The 21234-nt window shown below is 37.5% G+C and overlaps 2 protein-coding genes across 2 annotated transcripts in view; both read right to left on the bottom strand.

Annotated features, from left to right (window-relative positions):
- LOC140162401 (adhesion G-protein coupled receptor G7-like) overlaps positions 1 to 21234 on the bottom strand; it is a 74815-nt gene that overhangs the window by 11862 nt on the left and 41719 nt on the right. The gene's annotated exons all lie outside the window — the stretch shown is intronic.
- Positions 1 to 21234, bottom strand: part of LOC140163214 (uncharacterized) — a 41718-nt gene that overhangs the window by 3828 nt on the left and 16656 nt on the right. The window contains exons 9-17 of the mRNA XM_072186611.1: positions 17759 to 17869; positions 15883 to 16116; positions 10754 to 10864; positions 9689 to 9789; positions 8067 to 8217; positions 7337 to 7441; positions 6984 to 7211; positions 4499 to 4603; positions 2748 to 2984 (exon numbers count right to left, since the gene is read on the bottom strand). Coding sequence (XP_072042712.1) covers positions 2748 to 2984; positions 4499 to 4603; positions 6984 to 7211; positions 7337 to 7441; positions 8067 to 8217; positions 9689 to 9789; positions 10754 to 10864; positions 15883 to 16116; positions 17759 to 17869 — 1383 coding nt within the window. The remainder of the gene's footprint in view (positions 1 to 2747; positions 2985 to 4498; positions 4604 to 6983; positions 7212 to 7336; positions 7442 to 8066; positions 8218 to 9688; positions 9790 to 10753; positions 10865 to 15882; positions 16117 to 17758; positions 17870 to 21234) is intronic.

Genomic DNA, 21234 nt, shown 5'->3' with positions numbered 1-21234 from the left:
ATGGCAATATCACAGGTGTGTGCAAGTGGGGTGCGTGTCAAGTGTGTGATGGATTGAGTTGCGGGGGTTCCCTCTAAATTCCCAACATTAAAAAGTTAACTTATTTGATTGCGATGAGGGATAGATCCATGCTTAAATTAAAATGGAACTAATCTAAATTAGATTTACATTGTTTAATCTTAGATATTAAAATTTTAATCCATAAGATTGAATTTTTAATGTTAGCATATTAATCTTAGATTTAAATAGACACTAATTCAATGCTAATCAAACTAGAGGTTAACGCGGCTGTGTACTCTAGACATCGCGAAATTGAGCTTTTTTGAAATGTATTTACTTTGTTATGTTTTTATAAATACAAGGTAAGAAAATCCAGATTTGTTAACTCCAAATGCTCTATTTTATGGATTTTATTTCACTATTTCACTCGTTTCCGCAATTTAAACGGGAAAGAAAATCTTTGTTGTACCATCGGGGTATACGCGCGCAACAACGCATCGCATTTGTAGACGCGCAATTTGTTAACGCACAGATACGCTACGCATACGCAACGCTTATCTGAATGCGCGGCGCATCTTATGGAAGCACCACGGAAGCACTGATAAGGTAAGCAATTATGCTCATCATAAAAAGCATGATCGACTTAAGAAACGGTTTTCTCATTTTTGTATATTTTGGTATATTTCCGATTTTAGGCATCATTTTGTGCAAATAGGCGTTTGTGAATTTTAAAAAGTTCACTTTGATGCCTCAATATCTAAAAAAGGTCAATAAAAAAAACTAAAAAACAGTTTTTGGAATGATGTCTGAAGATTAAGAAAATAACAAAACAAAAATATTTGGAAAGAGTGTTTTTTGTTATGATGTACCGAACAAAAATGGCCAAAAACTCACTTTTTTGTGATTTTCTTCATAATTGTTGTTTTTACACCAAATCTGTATTTATATTAAGATTCATTGATGTATTGCCTTTATAAAAATGTATACTTTTATATGTCTTGCGTGAATAATTACAAAGTTATGGCACTTTTACTACATGCATGTCTGAGAGTACACAGCTGCCTTAAGGTTGGTCTTAACGCTGGAATTATGGAAACTTGTGGGCTTCATAACTGCTAAATTGTTCATTTGATTGATAAAGGTTCTTTTTCAGATCCAATTAAAATGATACTACTCACTCAGAAATATTTCAACTCTTGTCTGGTTTTGATGACGTCACCAAACTTTCTTGTTGCCGAGTATTTATTATGTATTAAATGAACTATTAACGATCCTGATGAATCTGTTTCAAGTGCTAAATTGTTGGGCTAAAGGTATTTAGAATGGCAAATACTTGATGAACCCATTGTTTTTTATTTTTATTTGAATTTTGACCAAATAAAAATTTCGAATATTTATGATGCAGTTGAAATTTAAAAACATAAATTAATGGGTCCTCTATATTCATATATATTTCTTAAAAATTTATACAAAAATTACCTAAGAATGTTTTTATTGCGTTGTCCGAAACATATGGGCAAACAACAAAAGCACAAACATTCTGGGGAGATTTTCTCCAAATTTTAGCATTAATTATAGTTTTACTCAAGATCAGAAACTTTATACCAGTTATAAGCCCCAAACCTTCCCATAATTCAAGGGTTAAGACCAACATTAGGAATGCAATCTAATGGATTCGAATTTCAATCTATTATATCAAGACATGCTAATCTAATTCAGACTAGCTCATTTTGAAACTATTAGAATAAGAATTGTAACCTAAGTTTGGATGTATCCCTCATCACAATCGGAGAGAATAACTTTTTTTTATCTTAGGAATTTAAAAAGAATGCACCCCTACTAGTGTCGTGCTTTACACTCTTACATGCGCATACCTTTTCTACAAGTTAATGCTAATGTTATATTATTTTCCTCTATTTTTGTACAAGACCCTAAAATGAAGCCATAGATTGCGTAAACCTTATGTTTTATCTTTCCTAATGAAAGTTTAAATTGTCAGGCTGCTTTCATTTATATTTTATACAAGTATTTTCATAATGATTAGGAATGACCTTTGTGAACATTTTATGTACAAGAAATACTACTAACAAGAAGACCTTTCATGCAAAAAACAACAACAAACAAACAAAAAGGTTTTAACATCACTCATTCTTGGGACATATGGAGATATTTCCTTGACAAACATTGTTTGCCGAACTGATTCATGAATCAAAAAATATGGACAAAAAGATAATAGACCGCGTACGAGCAGTCAAAGTAACAGCATCACCCGACAATGAGGACCGATTATTCCATGAAATGCGACAGGCAAATCTACTACGCACATACCGCGTATATTTACGGTAAACGCGGTAAACTTCTCGTAAACTCGAAGATAGGCAAAGCTCTATCGCGTATACGCGAAGGCACGCAAGGCTGGCGTGATGTTAGACACGTCACGATCGAATAATCGGCTCTCATGAATATGCGAGAATTCACAGCATACAATGCACCGGGACTTTGACTGTTGATACGTAATCTGTATTACTCTGTGTCAAAAAGTAATACAATTCAATTATTTACAAACATGCAAACATGGCGCCCTCTGCTAGTATGTTGAGCATGTTTTCCGAGAACAAATTAATAACATTCATTATCTAAAAATAATATTTTACGATTGGCTATTAAAGTGGTCAAATAAGACCATTATTGTATGCTACATTAATTTGACCAAAATTAAGTTCATATTTGTTAGACACATCGCTTACCATCGTCATCCCATATATATACACGTGCTTCACCATCTCCTTCTACTAGAGTACCGACAGGAATTGAAACCCTGTCAATACCAACCCGAAAATGTTCGTGATCTTCCAACACCATATCATCAATGATTGTAAACTTGTATTGAGCAGTAGATTGACCTGGTTGAAAAGTTGCCCTTACAGGAGCTGCAAAGGTGAAGTCTGTTGGCATCTCTGCACTTACAGAAGTGATGATCAATCCTGAAGTGGGAGAAAAAAAGAATGGTGTGTAATGGTTCTACGCAAAACAGAACAGAAATGTAAATAATTCATTATTATGAATAATTACGATTACTGGATTATCATAAACGGGGCGTGTCTATAAAGCAAATGAAGCGCATTACGCAATTCGCTGAACGAGGTCAGCGACAATGGCAAATAAGTAATGGTCAATTTGGTACATTCTGTTTGAGACCCTACTACATTCACAAGACTCAGCCGTGAAAAAAATGATTGTTTCGAATGTGATGTAAAGGGAAATAAAGTAGCTATCCATTGATATGCGACACGATATGAACATGTTACAAATGATATGAGATATAGATGCTTGAAAAAACTTTCAAAACTTTTGTTGAGGAGTTTATTTTGCAAAATGGTGGTGAATTTGAAAGCAGAAATAACAATATTGGCCAATATGTTGCGTACAATTTTCTGGGATTTGCCAATTTCACGAGGGCGCACTCACATTATTACGCCACATCGATATTATGTTTGAGAATGTTTGTACTTATTTTGGTATCACTGGAGAGCATACATATAATTATGCCTTGGTATCAATTACAACAGTATAGGACATTTAATATAGAAAATGTGGGGTTTCCAGCTATATCATTCTATAGATCAGCCTGATTTGTACAGCTAAGATACGATTCGTCTCTTTATCAAATTCAATTTTCGCGCTTAGGCGCGATTCGTCCAAATCAATATTTTAATATGTACGTCGGGGAATGAGATTTACTATTAAGTTTTAGTGGCAATAAAAGATCATCTGAAACAATAAATCTTAAGCATACAATAACGGAATTGGCTCAAACTTCTCGATTCGTCACTCTGCCGCATTCATAACGATATACCGTAGAATTCCGTCTAGAAGCATATATGCCTCTAAACGAGGGTTTTTTTTAACGAAAGATATGAAAGGCCAATACCCTTCTCAAAAACATTGCAATAGATTGGTCTTACAAATATACATGTTTGTACAGCCGCCTTTATCAGTAATATAGTTGTTCAAACTCCAAATAACGTTTTTGTTGAGACTGTCTGCCTCTTGTCTCTTGTGTCAAAATTACCTCGTTTAGAGGCATATATATGCTTGTAGACGGAATTTCACAGTATGTCCGTTATTCTGTTATACTGTAGATAACCCACCCCTACTTAATAATTCATTAATTTACATTACCTTCCCCACCCACACGCACACCCAACACATTTATGATGCAAACAAGCAAAATCAGTCGGAACTCGAAAATATTGATTTTAAGATATAGCCAAACAAAGGAAATATTTCCTTTTGTTTCCTCTTGTTTTAGAAACTCTTTAATTGCTCATATCTTTGTACCTGACTGTTCAATTTCAATGGGGTTTTCTACAAAATCAAGCTTTGTCAATGCTTTTTACTATGCTGTAAGAAACTGAAAATTTATTATTGCCGCGTTCCGACTGATTTTGCTTGATCGCATCACATTTATGCATAAATGTAGTGATATCAAACTAACCGATGTTCAATGAGGTCGATATATCTCCATGTCGCTGGATGAAAATATCAAAGGTCCCAACTGATTCAGGGATCGTGTACACATTTGGCATCATACTAACTGTTGCTATAAATCAATGAAAATAAAAACACGTTGCAATTGTTACGGGTGCTCTCTATATTAATTGTAATTGACTGATACGAGATACAAAATAAAATATATTTTACTAAAGTTTGAGGTATTATTATTATGCTTGATACAATTACATCGTCTGATTAATCTAGTATTCTCCTCTGCCGTCAGTGTGATTCCGCTCACTCCACATGTGAGTTGAACCAAATCGGTGTGCCGCGAAGGCGGAGGAGACAACTGAAGCTATCTGACGAACACGCATGCGTTAGTAAGGGCTGTCGTGGATATGAAGGAATATTATCGATCCAAATGTATGGGCGGCCATGAGGGCCAAAAGGATCTCAAACCACACAAGGGTCTCAAAAAGGTCTCAATAACAATTCATATAATAAGGTCTCAAAAAGAGAGAAATGTCTCAAAAAGAGAGAAAGGTCTCAAAAACAGAGAAAGGTCTCATAAACAAAGAACGGTCTCAAAACATAGAGAGGTCTCAAAAACAGAGAAGGGTCTCAAAAACTGAGAAAGGTCTCAAAAACTTTTGAGGCCCTTGTGTGGTTTTGAGACCCTTGTGTGGTTTTGAGACCCTTTTGGCCCTCATGGCCGCCCATACAAATGGCAGCCCATGTTATTGGTATTTTGTCACTGATGTTTACTATTTCATCATATGAAACTCTAACTGCTAAAAATAACCGTAATTTTGATAGTAGTTTATTGTCTGGGAAGGAGAGAGAGAGGTGTCGTAACAACTTTGAGTCTGAGCACATATTTATGCCTAGATATAAATTGCGTAATTTATGTTATCATAGTGGTACAATAGTAAATTCTGTCATGAATAAAGTAAAAATACAATTGTCCATGATTCTCGGTTGCATCATGACATTCTACCTGGGCACCAAAAAATCTAAAATAACCGTAATTTCCCAGGGCCGGGGTTGTTATTGACAGAGAGAGAGAGAGAGAGGTGTCGTTACAACTTGGATATCTACAGAAACATATCATAAAAAGAGGATGCTATACGAGGGTAGGTCAGTAATTAATGAGAGTAGACTTGTAACCCCCATAAATATGGATTATTTTCATGGCATTTCTCTAAACACTGTATGATCAAACAACACAATGTAAAAATTATACCACGCACTTGATTATGACGCAACGCGAATTAGCAAAAAAATCAATGGTCTACAGTCACTGGCTGAAAATTAGTGTTTTTAAGGGAAATAAGAAACTGAAATGAGGTATTGTTGTATATTTTATATTTTCTCTGGAATTATTAAAAGTATCATAAGAGTGCTGCTTTTTGTAATAGTAGTAGACCTCTACCAGTAGCGTAGCCAGTAGGGTGGCAATGGGGGTGGGGGGGGGGGGGCAGAGTGTCCCCCCGACAAAACAAATGAAAGAAAAAAGTGCCCTCTGACAAAAAAAAAATGAAAGAGGAAATCGGGAAAAGAAAAGGAGCCCATTTTCCACCAAAATTTACCCCAATCTTGGGCCAAAATAGTTTAGAATATAATTTTTGGGGCGCTACGCGGGCACATTGTGACAACACAGCCTTTTTTCAACCCAATCATGGGCACACATAGTGTAAAATACAAAAAAATTGGAAGCTCGAAGACATGTACAGTCTCTCTAAAAACAAAACCGGTGTATGTATTGTATGATGCAACTGCAATTTCTTTTCGTCTGTGCCCCCGAAATTTATATATTGCCCCTCCTACCAAGAAAGCTGGCTACGCCCCTGAGACCACAAAACACGATGCAGCTTAAAATCTGCGCGAAATCAGCCCAAATCGCGCGTTGAGTGTCCCCAGATAACTGGCTACACTAATCCAGGCCACCTCACGAGCGTTGGTTGAGTACATAGCCTCATGCGGTTCGTACGTATGTATGAGCGTACGAATGAACTGGTATTACGCGCAAGGTGTTTGGAACATCGCAACATTCATAATAATATTTCAATAAAAACATACCATTTCAAAGCATCAACCTTATGGTAAAAAACTTGGTATATTTTGGTGACTTGAAAGCAGCTTTCTCATTTGGCCTACAAAAAGATTCGTCGGCTTCATTCCATAGGTGCATGAAAAAGGGGGTTACATTTGATGATAAATCATGCAAAGGAGGTCTTTAACGATTAATTTTTGGTAACACGCATTGTTACCAACTTTTGTGTTGAATTGGGGCCGGGTTTTTAAGCACATTTTTCAGATGCCATGCAAGAAAATAGGTCCTCCATTTTTGAAGCACTGCGCAGATCTAAACCTAAAGCTTGATCGTCAGGAATAAATCGATACTTAAAACTAAGAAACTACAAATCGACGTTTGAAGAAAAAGAGGATTTTTAGTTTAAATTCTGCCTTTTACAAGCACCACCTACTTGTTGTATCATCATCTTTGATGCATATAGTTGTCGTAATATGACAAGCTGCAAGACTCCCTGTTGAAGCAGAAAGAAGAGTAACTTCAAAGCATTCGGTTTCTTCAACAATTATGTCGTCGACTATAACTACATCAAACGTGTCCATAGTTTCACCGGTTGTTAAGACGACGGTAGCCGGAACTATATAGTCGCCATCAGCTGTATTGATGTTTGCTGAAATAAGGGCTAGAAAAAATGAATACAATTTAAAATAATAAATGTTAATGAAAGGCTGGTTTTGATCTACATTGTAATCATCAAATGATGTCAAAAAACGCTGAAATAATATCTTTGCTACTTTGTTCACTTACATATATTGGACTCTTCGGTTCCATCTCCAGATCGGATTACTTTGATTTTTAGGGGAGTGTTGCTTTCTAGAACATAGTAGAAGTCTCTTTCAAATTTGAAAACACCTGCAACATATTAGGAGGTAAGATTAGATTAATGTATTTGGCAAATGTTACGCATTGAATCAGAAGGATGTGAAACCTTGATATTCATGACAGAGTTTTGAACAAGTTTGTGCTTGTGGAGAAGAAACAATTGGAAACATTTAGCTTTTATGTTTATAGTGTTTTATTTAAATGTTTGGTATTGGAAAGTGAAGTTGAAAATTCCAAAGCACAATTTCATCCGTAACTCTTGTTCGACAACCCGATGTGTCCAAAAACCTGTACGGTCAACTGTTATTGAATAACCATAAATGATTGAAAAGCAACTTTTTATTACTAATTTAAACTTGTTTGTAGAATGTCCAGCAAAAATGTACAGTCCATGTCATTTGTTTTCAAATTTTGTACCGTTTTACAATGCGAAACATTGAGCTTCTTTTTACATTCGAGGGGAATTACCAACTTGCAAAAATGTTTACAATTATGAAGCTTATCTGCGTGAAGTCATTTTACTTATTTGTACACTCTCTAGCTTGATCTTCAAAATAAAACAGTTTTTTTGGAAAACTGAGAAACAACTAAATCCAAGTTTGAAACATAATAGGAATTTCATTCACAAAATCTGTATTCTACAAGCATCACCTACTTGTTGTATCATCATCTTTGATGCATATAGTTGTCGTTAGATGACCAATTGAAAGGCTCACAAAATCAGCAGTTACTTCAAAGCATTCAGTTTCTTCAAGAACCGTGTCGCCAACTATGACTACAGAAATTGTTCCAGTATTTTCACCGCTCTGCAATGTAAGATTATCCGGTCTTACCTTCATGTAAGGAGTCACGAAGTTATACAGGGTGTCCCAGAAAAAATTACCGAGTAATTAAAATTGAACGTAAGTCGAGAAATAGACATCAGAATCACAAAATTTAAAATGTAGCGCATAGCCTATTTAATTTCGCATCACACTTAAAATTTTTATTTGATTCGGTTGACTGGTTGCGAATCGAAATCAGCGATTACACAATGCGTGCATCAATGCAGTTCATTCCAAGTGTGATCAACATGCGCTTTTTTCATACTCGCTCACCTCTTCCTAAAGTTTGTGTATCTCATTAAATTTAGTCAACATTATCTATTTTATAATCCGACGTTGTTATGTTATTCATGCTTTCACTGAAGATGAATAACAGTTTGTCCGAAAAACTTTGATTTATACAACTGGAAGCTTTCCAACTTTAATTATTTAGGTTGTGCAAATTTGTTATATTTTAACTTTCCAAAGAACATTTGAGCCAAGAATGACAATGTTCAAGTGCTTACAGCTTTACGTGTTATTTGATACCATGCAACATTAATGTTGAAGTTTTAAAAGATTTAAACTTTGCATTACAATTTCTTGGAAGTATTCCAAAAACATTAATATGTGTGAGACTTTTTTAAGCCAGCTGGAATTCTTTATGCAATCATTCTTTATGCAACACTCATATCAACATTAACGAAAAGATATTTACACATACTGAGAATCATCTTACATGCAAGCTTTCACTTTCAATATCGTGCAAGTTTTCAAATTTGAACAAAACCTAATTAAATGTTTTGCAAGAAACATATTGTTTATAAAGAACGAAAAGGATTTCACCGTACAAAATATGAAACCCATTGACAGTTATTAACCAATAGTGCGCATTGTGTTGAATGATCTTTCTTTCAAACTTGGAATGAAGTGAATTGACACACGCGTTATGTAATCGCTCATTTCTTCGCAATCAGTGAACCGATTCCAGTAAAATTAGCGTATAAGATGCAGAATCAGACGGGCTACACGCTGATGTTTAGATTTTTGGAATTTGACGTCTATTTCTCGACTTATGTCCAAATTCATTCGCCCGGTAATTTTTTATGGGACACCCTGTATATCAATCCAAAAATAGTATGTTATATTATGTTGTGTCATGAGAAAAATATACCCTATAACATTAGTCATACTTTATGACAGCTCCTTTAATGAATGTATTCATATACAATACATAAGGTAAGCGACATAGCATAATAAGAAAAAGCTAAAGTATGAATAATATATAGGACACAACACATACTGTTATTGAATTGATTATTTTTGGCCAAGACAGAACGTATAGAACGAATATTTATTCACAAGTTTAAAATTTTTCAAATCAACGAAATATATGTCAAGTTATACAAAGTTTTGTGTAATTTTAGGGGGAGGGTATTTTTTATCCATTTTATATAATTCCTTGACTCCTTACATAAACGTAGAACACATATTCCGGTTCCGGGTCCGGTTCCGGTTCCGGGGTCTGTAGCATATAGTCAAAGTCATCTGCATTGATATTGTTCAGATTAACGCCTAGAAAAGAAATATATGAATACATTCATTAAAGTCATTCTTTAACCATGATCGGTAACGAAAAGGCATTAAAGGCAAGCCTGTTTCGCCCTGTTTAGGAGGCGCTAACTGGGAAATTTTAGACATTGCTTTTGTATTATATCTCTAAAAATATTGATTATAAGTAAAAGTGTACATTTTTAAGGAAGGAAATGATGCCAGGAATCCAACTAGTACAGTAAAAATAATTCACTACATGTAGTTTCGATATTCTAAAAATGTCCTACTTATACTTGACACGTTACAATATCAAAAAAGAAAAGGAAGATTTTAAACTCATAACTTCAAAATTGTTGGTCTAAAGTATATACAAGTATATAAATTTAGAGTGGCAAAGACTTGATAAGTTCATCTGTGAGGTCAAATCTCAGGGTTCAGACCAACCTTAAAACGTCATAAGTCAACAAAACAACTACGTTTATTAATTTCTTCTTTGTCTTCGAATTATTGCAGATCACATAAACGGTTCCCCCTAAGACAGTTTGGTATAATCCAAAAACGGCTGGATCAATTCTCTTGTTGTAAAGTTTGGAACATAGACTGATTAGTTATGCATCAAGTGAGTGGGTGTCTGTTGCTAATGTTTATCATCTTCATTGCGAAATACAGCCATTTATGAAATGTTCGGCCAAAAAAGCTGCATTTTTCTACATAGGCTTTTTAAGCTTCAATTTGTGTTTGACAATTTTTCCCTTTAAGTGAGTAATTTAATCAAAAAGAAGCATCTTTATTTTAATTGAATTTAGTTTTGTTTATAAATGTACAGATTCGTCAAAGTAGATCTGAAAAACTGGTCAGGCAAAGGTGTTTAACAAGCTCCTTTAACCTATTATTTTAAGTCAAAACACTGTCAATTCAAACTTCACTAATATGCAATAATTCAAAGACAAGTTCTAACAAACGTTTTATTTTTGTGTTCATTTACCTATACGTATAGTAGCGGTTCCGTCTCCGGTTCGAACTATATTGATAGGTAGGATATGGTTTGTATTCCCTTCTACAACACAGTAGAAATCTCGTTCAAATTTGAATACACCTGTATTGAGAATAATAAGATGTGTGATTAGATTAGAATAATTATTAATAAACGCGAGTAATCAATAATTCAATAAAATCTCCTAATTAGACCCACAATTGTTGCGAAACCCAACGGACTGCAGCATCTATACATCTATTGTTTCCGATTAGACCGCTGACATAATCATGATAATTATTGGAAAATGTTGCCAATCAATATTCAAGAGAATTAACGTCCAGTTTTCGACATTGGGTAACTTGTTGTGTTTGGCAGGTGTGAAATACATCTGACTGGGTGTATTAATTACGTAACGCGTAAAGGTTCTGGCATCATTGAATGGCTGCTCAGTCTTGTTATGTGTTTAGTTTCTATTATAATAATTATCATTTTCTTTCTTTATTCCTTTCTCTGCACTTACCCTTTCTTATGCCTATACTTTAGCGGCCTATCACTGCCTCGCTCTCCTTCTCCTTCTCTCAACCCCTCTTTCTTTAACTTTTTGTCTTCCTTCCCTCTTCTCCAATCTCAATCGGCTACCCACTTCTGCTCTTTTCACCCCTCGATCCCTCCTCCACTCCCTCACTTGCCCCTGGGGTTTGGAAAATGGATAATCGTGATAGTAAGAAACCCATTTGACTTTGACGACAGATAGACATGGACCTATGTCTGACAGCAACGCTACGTTTCGTTTCGTTTCGTATTGGAATTTCCTCCTTTTGTGTAGGAGCACCTCTTCCTTTTTGAAGAGTAAGTTCAGTTCACAAACATCCACTAGTCACTTGACAATCACAAATACAGAAGAATTGTTCCTTCTTCCTTTACATTTAGTCACAAATCACAGTCACAAAAAATATATATATAAAGTTAAGGTTGTCGGCAGCGGCGAGGGGAGTAGGGTCAGGCAGGGGGCAGGGAGTAGATGTCCAGTAAGATGTCCGGCTCTTGGTTCTCAGGTGAATCGGGATCTGTAACAAGCACAAAAATATAATAAGCACTTGTTAAGGATCATGCATAGATCTCTGTTCTGTTCATATTAATGTCAAAAGTAGGAAGCAGCATGAGGCAACAGCACAGCAGCAATCAAATATGGGTTAAGGTGCAGCAGAAGCTTTATAAATCAGGTTACTGGGTGCTTGCAAACTCAAATCATCCACTCGCAAGAACAGTAGATAGTGCACTCAAATGTCTAGGGTGGTGCTAGTTCAGGTCCAATTGCCCAAATTGCAGTTAGGGTTCACAGCAAATCAAAGGCATGCAAATAGGTGTACACTTCAAATCCATCCACTCTCAGTGCAGTAATATAAGCAGTGCAATCAAAACATCTAGAATTGGTGGTGCTAGTGCAAGTCCAATTGCACAAAAGGCATCTAGCATCCAAAGCAAATCAAATACACTAAAAACACGCAAATGTACTGGCATGCAAATAAAAGGAGAGTCAACTGACATCTCTAAAACAAAATTGGCATGCTCCAAATCAAAACAAATGTTAATGCATGCAAAGGGTTAACTCATAAAACATGCATGGTTAATCAGAACATCTCATGGTGCTGAATGTCTAGCAGCGTGAACAGTAAATAATTGCACACAAATTCCTTCTTGAGTGCATGTTTTCACACATCCAGTAGTGATGCACATGAGTACGGCGGCAGTTACATCGATCCATCTCGTATGGTAGGCTGCTGTTGCATTAAGGTGTTCCACCTCTTGATGTGCATCATGTAGCATGCTTTTGTCGCGGTCCTCTCCATTGTGATCAGCTTGTCCATTGGCAGGCTGTCTGTCCCCAGGAAGTTGGAGTGCTGGGGATTTAGAAGCATCATTGCACAGTCTCTTTCAGACCTGAGTGCCTCCACTACATTCCCATGTGTGACTGTTCCCTGGTGATATTCAGCATCTCCTTGACGGCTGTGTCTCTTTCGTGTTTTAGAGCGGAGCATGATGCCAGGAAATGGTCCCTATTCTCCGGAGCTGCATTGCACGCTTTGCAAGTTGGGTTGACCTTATTCTGGTTGAACCTGGCGATGTTACCCTGCAGCTTGTATGTCCCCACTAGCAGCTTTGCCCTGATGTTTGCTCTCTTGGAGATCTTCACATTGCCTTGTGCAGTCGTCCACACTGGGTGAGGTTGATCCACCTGGAACATTTTTGGATCAATATACTTCAGAGATGAGAAATTTTCCACATCTTGTCTTATATGCTCCGTCCAGTGTCTGTTGATACTTTCCTTCACCATCGCTTTCCATCTTCCCTTAGATGGCGGCTGTAGGAGAAGATCACTTAGGGGAGGAAGACTGTAAAGAGCTAGAAGTATATTGGTCTCCCGTGTCCATGAGTTTGGCATTTCTGTCAGGTACTGCCTCTCTATGATACGGTGTGTGTAACTTTCCTGATCTTTGATGGCGTTCCACAGGAGAGACAGTCTGGCTTGGTGTATTCTTGCTTCAGCAGGTAGGGTTCCTAGAAGAATCAGGACTCCAGTGTTGGCAGTTCTGTCTGGAAGGCCCTGGAGAATCTTCAGGGTACGAATGTGGAATCTGGTGATGGGCTCGGTTTGCCTGGAGGCATTACACCATGTCTCTGCGCCATATACCAGCCTGGGCATCACATATGTGTTGAAAATGTGCAATGCTGTGGTGGGATTCATCCCATCACATCCGTGTAGACTGGTTCCTAGAAGTCCATATAGCGCTTTTCTTGCGAGATCCACATTCTGTTCTGCCCTGGTCTTATTAAGGCTGTTGTAGTTGCCCTGTAGGATTCCCAGGTGGGTGGCATCATTGCATTCCTCGAGCGGTGTTTTGTTCAGTAAGATGGCATGCATATTATCTTTAGGCCTTGTGTTGTACCTCACCACCACGCTCTTTTGGGCATTCAATGTGTATCTATTGATGCAGGTGTAGTCGTATACGAGCTCGAGGAGGTCCTGAGTATTTTCTTCACAATCTGCAAGGATGAGCACGTCATCAGCTACAGTGGGGCAGCCGGTTGGAACTGGGCCTATGTGAAGACTGCCTGTCGATCTCTCAAGTTCCAGGAGAAGGTCGTTGACAAAGATTTTGTAGGCCAGCGGTGATATTTTGCCTCCTTGTCGGACTCCTTGGGTGATTCTGAACGGTTCGGAGTTTCCTCCTTTCCATCTCACCGACGAAAGGTTGTTTCTGGACCATTTAGCTAAGGTACCCCAGATGTCATTTGGTATCTCCAGCATGGCGAGCTTCCTCAGGAGACCGTTTTGCCAGACTACGTCAAACGCCTTCTCTGCATCCAAGAATGTAGCAATCAGTGGGGGTTTATTTGCCTCCCTGTACAGTGCCTCATTTAGTACAAGGGTAGCTGATAAGATGGCTGTCTCAGCGGTGAACCCGTATTGGAGTTTTGACTGCACGTCAGCAAAGTATGGCTCAATCTTCTTTGTGAGGACATCTTCAAAAACCTTGCCAAGGGTTGATGTAATTGTGATACCTCTGTATTTGGTAGGATCATCCTTGGTGCCCTTCTTTTTCCATATGGGTTTAATAACTCCAACCAGGAATGCAGATGGGATGTACTTGGAGGAGATGATGGCGTTGAAGATGTCCACAAGTGGTTCAACGAGCATATCTTTTGCGTAGATCAGATGTTCCCCAGCAATCTCATCGCTGTCCATTGCTTTTCCTTTTTTAAGCCTGTCCAGGGCATCAAGCACCTCGCTGTAGGTGACAGTGGTTGGCTCTGTAGGTCATAACGTTGTTATGAGTAATCGATCAGCAACTCGATCAGTTTATTTAAATGAGGAACCTAAATTAAGGTGGGCGGTAAATAACTGTACATCGACGGTAAAATGTGCTTTTGTGTGCGGGCGAAGACTCAATCACACCCTTGGGCTGTATACGAACAAAAGATACAAAGTGGGGGCTAAAGCATTAATACACTGTCAGGTCAGTTACCGATTTAATGGCGGAACCCTTTTGTCCTGTACAAAAGCTACCACTCGATGAATAGCTTGTTGGCAAATCAAATCGGCACAAAGGAACCATGTATTACGTAGTCTACTGCTTCTCAACGATATATAAGCTCCTTGGCGACACCTTTCTCATTCCCAGACTGACTAGTTTAAGTTTAAGGTTAATGACTACGCCTCGGTTGTTTTAAGGATATTGTGAAAAATTAAAAATTTTGCTTTCTGACCGAGGCACACCGACATCGCCTGGCTAATAATTACTTTGTCAGCAGAGATACTAAAATAAATACCCGGGATCGATACACGTGAATTTTCTATGCACGAGTTTGATATGAGAAGAAAATCTTTGGATACCGGGATAGAAAATGATGAATATCTCCCATAAATGAGTTCGTATAAAGAAACCAGATGTGGTTCCTTGCATATGAATATATATTTTGAACAGATATGATAGTCGTTAGCTTGCGTCTTGAAATAGTAGCTTGCGTCTTGAGTCATAAACTGACAATATTTCTGATTTATATGTGCCGAATTATATAGCGCAGTGTATAGGCCAATCGTGGAAGTAGTCTAAAAGAATATGACCTATGGCGTACTATGCTCGACTGACACACAGCGAGGTCAGTCACCGAGCTAATCGGGGCTATTGTCAGTAGCCTTAGTCAGATGTCCTTCGGCCCATTATGCTACTCAAAACTATTAAACAGGTCGATACAAAATGGCCATGCGTGGCGGTGGATTCAACCTACCATGGCGATTTCTGCCATGAAGATATCGGGGCGATGACACTGTGCGAGGAATATACCGAGGTCACATCTCTGTTGTCTTACGTGCCAAGGTATTGCAATTACACATGATTATACTCTTAAGTCTTAAATGTAAGTTATTTAATGAAAATGTGATTTTTGTTGTTTAGATGTGTTGGTTAATAAACTGTGTCAAATAATCTGGAAAACCTACTAATAATGAAGAAACTGTCAAATATTGAACATGTTTTGATGTCTGACTTGAAAGCAGCTTTTTCAGATGGCCTACAAACATCTTGACCAGGTCTATTTAGTGGTAAATAAGCATAACCCTAGCAAACTTTACTTACTCCTTGTATCATCATCTTTGATGCAAATAGTTGTTGTAATGTGAAAATCGGCAAGGCTTCCTGTTGAAGGAACTCCCAGATTTACTTCAAAGCATTCGGTTTCTTCAACATCTCTGTCGCCGACTATGACTACATCAAACATTCCAGTATTTACCCCGCTCTGCAATGTAACTACCGACGGGTCCGGTAACGTATAATCCGAGTCATCTGCATTGACGTTGTTCACATTAACGTCTATAAAAGAAATATATGAATACATTCATTACAGTAATTCTTTAACCTTGATTGGCATCTAAACAAGCTCTTTTGCCTTATGTTAAGGGTGGAATGCAATATCACAGTAAGTGGGAAATTTTTAATAAAAAATAATGATGATAAGTACATTTTACATAAAAGTATATGCGATAAATCCAACTAGCTAGGCATATTATCGATTGTATGTTCAAAAACACATTTAGTAAAGATGTCCCCAAATTTTAGAATTAGGTCCTTAAACTACTTTTATAGCATAAAATATCCAAAATTATGGTCAAAATTGAATGAAAAATTTGATCATATTATACAGCTTTCATCGACTTGACAATTTAAGATAAGTTTTATGGTGGATGAAAAAAATGGCATTGCAAAATATAAAAAAAACAATCAGCTGTGCTAGTTGGATTACTTGAATCGTATCCTTTCTGATAATGTAACTTTTGTGATGATTACTTTTAAATATACAATGTCTTAAAGGATGTCACCGGCAATAACAACATTATGCTTTATATTTTAGAAAATTATCAAGCACGAATCACGTTTATTTTTTTATAACATTCGGCCGAAGCCAGGCTTAACCCAATAGTGCTCAGAGGCTACTTAATTCAAGGGATGCCTCCAGATATGACGGGACAGGAATATGGGAAGAGGTCCGATTTTAGAAGCCGGAGGAAAACCGGAGAACCCGGGGAAAAACCTGCGAGGACGAGCATGGATCGGCAACCAAACTCACATATGGCACCGCGGGGAACTCGGGCCACAGTGGTGAGAAGCGAGTGAGAAGACCACTACACTAACTCGCCCTCCCCTCATGCCTAAGAGAGCCTAATGAACGGCGACGAGGGGGCTTTCCAACTGAGTCACGTCTATGACCAATTGATCTTGAGGGCGTCATCATTGAAAAGGCAAGAGACAGGATTGCCGAAACTGTATGGAAAACGTGAGTTTTTTCTTGGAATTTTACTATGAAAACTTTGAAATAAAAAAACAACAACGAATCACATGGTTTTATTTAAAACAAACTCATATGTGACACGATCTGGTCTATGGGGGCCAAAGGCGGCTAATTTGAAACTGAGATAACAGTAAAAATATGGAGTAAAAAACAATAAAATACATAAGAAAATAGACATTAAAAGTTCATAACTTTAGAACCAAGTATGCTAGACCTTTGGTGTTTTCAGTAAATGATAGCCGATTGTATGTATAATGTAATAATTAAAGTAACTCAATTTTCAAAATTGCCTCCTTTGGCTCTCAACACGCGATATTGACAATTTCAACGCTGAAATTGTCTAGTGCAATGACGTCATGGTTACTTGTGCTCAATTGTTGTCAGCCTTAATTGTATTAATGGGATATCATTGTAGTCTACAGTATCGGCACCCGGGAATTTTGAATATCGCGTGTTGAGAGCCGGTTGTATGAATTCGTTTTCATGGTCAATATGAGTTTGTTTCCAATAACACCACGTGATTCGTGCTTGATAATTAATTTTCTATCATACAAGCCACAATGTTGTGATTGCCGGAGACATCCTAAAACACAGTCCAGCTATTAATACTTCGTGACTAGCTATACAAGGCAAGCTCGAATAAAAGTTTTTGTTTTGATGACTTACTTATTGTTGAAGCTACGGTTACGTCTCCAGTTCGAACTACTTTAACTGCTAGGTTTAGGTTTCCATTACGTTCTACAACACAGTAAAAATCTCGTTCAAATTTGAAAACACCTGCCATTAGAAAATGTTTATGATTCATAAATATTAGAATTTTTTTCAATTTACCTCAACAAGCCATTCCCTCAATTCAAATCTTTAGTTTTGGTTTCTCTTTTGTTCAGAAACCAAAAATCAAGGGATTAAAAAGTAGAGCAGATCTGATCTGCAATCATAACACTATTATGCTGGGAGGACACAGTATAGGGTATATAACCAGAAGTATACAATATCCTATTGTGCTAACACAATTATTATCATGATTGATATCGGAAATATATCCCCACGGACGACAGTTGATGCTCTCTGTCCAAGGTGGCGTATTACACTCCGAGTTCTAGGCTTAGAAATCATATACATGCGCGCATATTGAAGAATGGGGTGGGGTGGGTGCTTTGTTTGTTTGTATGAAACATAAACGCATGGATATGATTTGATTATGAATTAGTTTATTATCCCCGGTAAGCACAACCCATGCCTCTTTAAAATGGGGCTCCCCTCTCCTCCACCTATATAACCACCTCTTCCCTAAGTGTCCCCTCCTCCCCTACATTCGATATCTCCTCTATCTCGAGCTCTCCTCCCCCTTATATTTTTACTTCCAATGCTCTCTCCCACCTGTTTCTCTTTCTCCCTGCCATTATTACCCCCTTACCTCCCCCCCACACACACACACACACACACACGCTCTCTTCTCCCCTCTATCTTCTAATTTTTCCAGTACAAATTGCTTCAGTAAAAGTCATTAGCTTATTAGAAGTCATATAATGGCCTTCCATCGATTCTGGTACATGAATCGATTTTGTTTATAACACCTATACAATTACAATAGACGCCCCTTTTGTAATGTCGAATGCAAATATTTCGATGGTCTATATATTTTCACAGCTAAAATAGCCATTTTCGATTTTGTAAACCACGTCGTTCAATGTAGATTGCCATGCTCGATTTCTCTCCTCGTGAATATTGCACTGCGAAATTTAAACATTAATTTTCTTTTGTATATTTAGATCATGTAACATCAAACCAAATAAGTTTCTTCTTAACACCACTTATACGAAACTGAAACGAAAACCGAATCTGCCTGATACAAACGTTCAGTTTTTAACAAAAGGTATAAACAAAGAATTTGATATCTTGTGACTCAAGTGGTTAGGCAGGATAATAGGAAACCACGTGACCAAAACCAAAACTAAAACTAAACATTTGTAACTACGAAAAGCTCGCGTATTTTACTACGAGATCCATGGGAAAATCAGGAATTTGGAATGTAATAAACTTTGCAAACGTAATGCGTCCGAGGACTGTTGCAACACCAGTACATATCCGTTTTTCAGGCAGCGATAATGTTAATTATGAAAACTTCGAATAAGTAAAGCTAATTTTAGTATTAGCACCATGTCATACTGTCACTTGTATCATCCAGTGGCGTAGCCAGGGGACAAAGGGAGACAGATGCCCCTTTCTCTGTGAGAAGTCTTGCCCCATCCCCGTTGGATGACGGACGGCCTGATATGTACGATTTTTAAGCCTTTTTGTACTTTTTAGTTAATTCTTGAAGGTTTCCTCTCTTAAAAATCGGTTTGCCCCCTCTTTGCCCACCTCTGAAAAAGTGCTGGCTACGCTACTACTGTCATCCCCTTGTACATTTTGCTAATTTATGATGATTACCTGTATGAAAATTTGAGAAAACCTCGAGGAAATTAGCGAACTATATATTTTATCGAAAGGATTGAACTTCTCTGTGGCACCGAATCATATACCGCACGTAGAGCTTATTATTACTGCATCTGCTATCAAACAACTTGCGCACATCGGACGCGGAGGAATAAGGTCAAAAGTATCATCTTGCCTTGTGAACGCGAATACTCCGAATTCGAATCTTAACAAACAGGAACGGGAAACCATTAAAACGCTTGGTGGAGATAATGACATCACTATTTTACCAGCGGACAAGAGTAGGTGCACTGTTGTGTTAGATAAGACTGAATACCAAGTAGATCAAGATGCAAAGCTGATCAAGTAACAAACCTGGCTCTGGACCTTAAGCTCCAACGTGAATCTTCCTGTGTCCGTAAAATTTCCATCACTAAAGAATGCGAAAACATCCATTCCCTGGCTATAAGAAACCCCGAAAATACCATATGGGGTAAAATCAAACCTCAAGTTAAACAAAATTTGAAGGTTGAAACCGATAACCATTGGAAATCTGTTGTTGAGCCCCTCTTGAGCCAGGGGGATATCCCTAAGCTGTTGGAAAAATGTGAAACCGATTTAACCTGGAAATCTTTGATATATTCTTTACCCAAAGGTGTGTTAAAGTTCCCTATTAATGCCTCCATAGATACCCTACCTTCATTTACGAATTTAAAACGCTGGGGCAAACGACTTTTTGACACTTCGTCGGCTGTATTCCATAGTGGCGTATAGTGATTTTTGGTCATTTTTTTTAAATTGGCACATATGTTTTTAATGATGTTCTCTTTCATTTTTCTGAGTCTCATCAGTCATAATTAGCTAATTAATTAGTAATTAATTAATTAAATGTGGCGTATAGTTACAAAGTGACATTTTTGTATTCCATAGTGGCGTATCGACCATACGCCACTTTTTATCACATTTTATAATTATGTAATATATCCGCAAAAATGAAAAACATCGTATGTCATAGTGGCGTACGCGTATCGGACCTATACGCCACTATTGAATACGAACGACGAAAATAACGCCATAGGGATTACACGGCGACCGAGGTGGCGTACGGTTAACGTTAGGTTAGGGTATTGCGTTTTGTTTGTTTTCCATAGTGACGTATAGTTTTATTTTCAGTTTGCCAGCAATAGTATGTATTTATTTCTTTTGAAAAATATATAACAATAAAATCTATTTAGTTTACTACAGAAATTTCACATCATTTACAAAATATAATGAATGTCTGATTTACACAACTCAATTTTAAATTGGCAGTTCTTCAAACCCGATTTTCTCGAAAAGTTGTTTATTCGCGGCGCCCCACTATACGCCACTATGGAATACGGACGACGACTTGTCCTCTGTAAGGGTAAATATGCTTGATCGGTACTTATGGAGACATAATAATGTTATTCGTATATTTCTATCCACATTCAAAGAGCCTGAATCGTTTAAGTGTGGCAACCTACAAGTCTATGCCGACATTCAAAATAATACCATCGGTGGCGGTACAATACCGCCCAACATAATTGCCACATCCCAAAAACCCGACATTGTTTTATTTTGGCCTACAGAAAAGCGAGTCATTCTGTTTGAATTGTCGGTGCCATTTGAGCCGAACATTGGTAAAGCCAACTCTATCAAACATGATCGGTACGCTTCCCTTGTTTCCGACATTACCGACGCCG

Source organism: Amphiura filiformis, chromosome 10 (genome assembly GCF_039555335.1).
Source record: "Amphiura filiformis chromosome 10, Afil_fr2py, whole genome shotgun sequence".
Taxonomy (NCBI): Eukaryota; Metazoa; Echinodermata; class Ophiuroidea; order Amphilepidida; family Amphiuridae; genus Amphiura; species Amphiura filiformis.
Note: the sequence above shows the minus strand (reverse complement) of the source record. Positions and strands in the feature narration are given on the sequence as shown.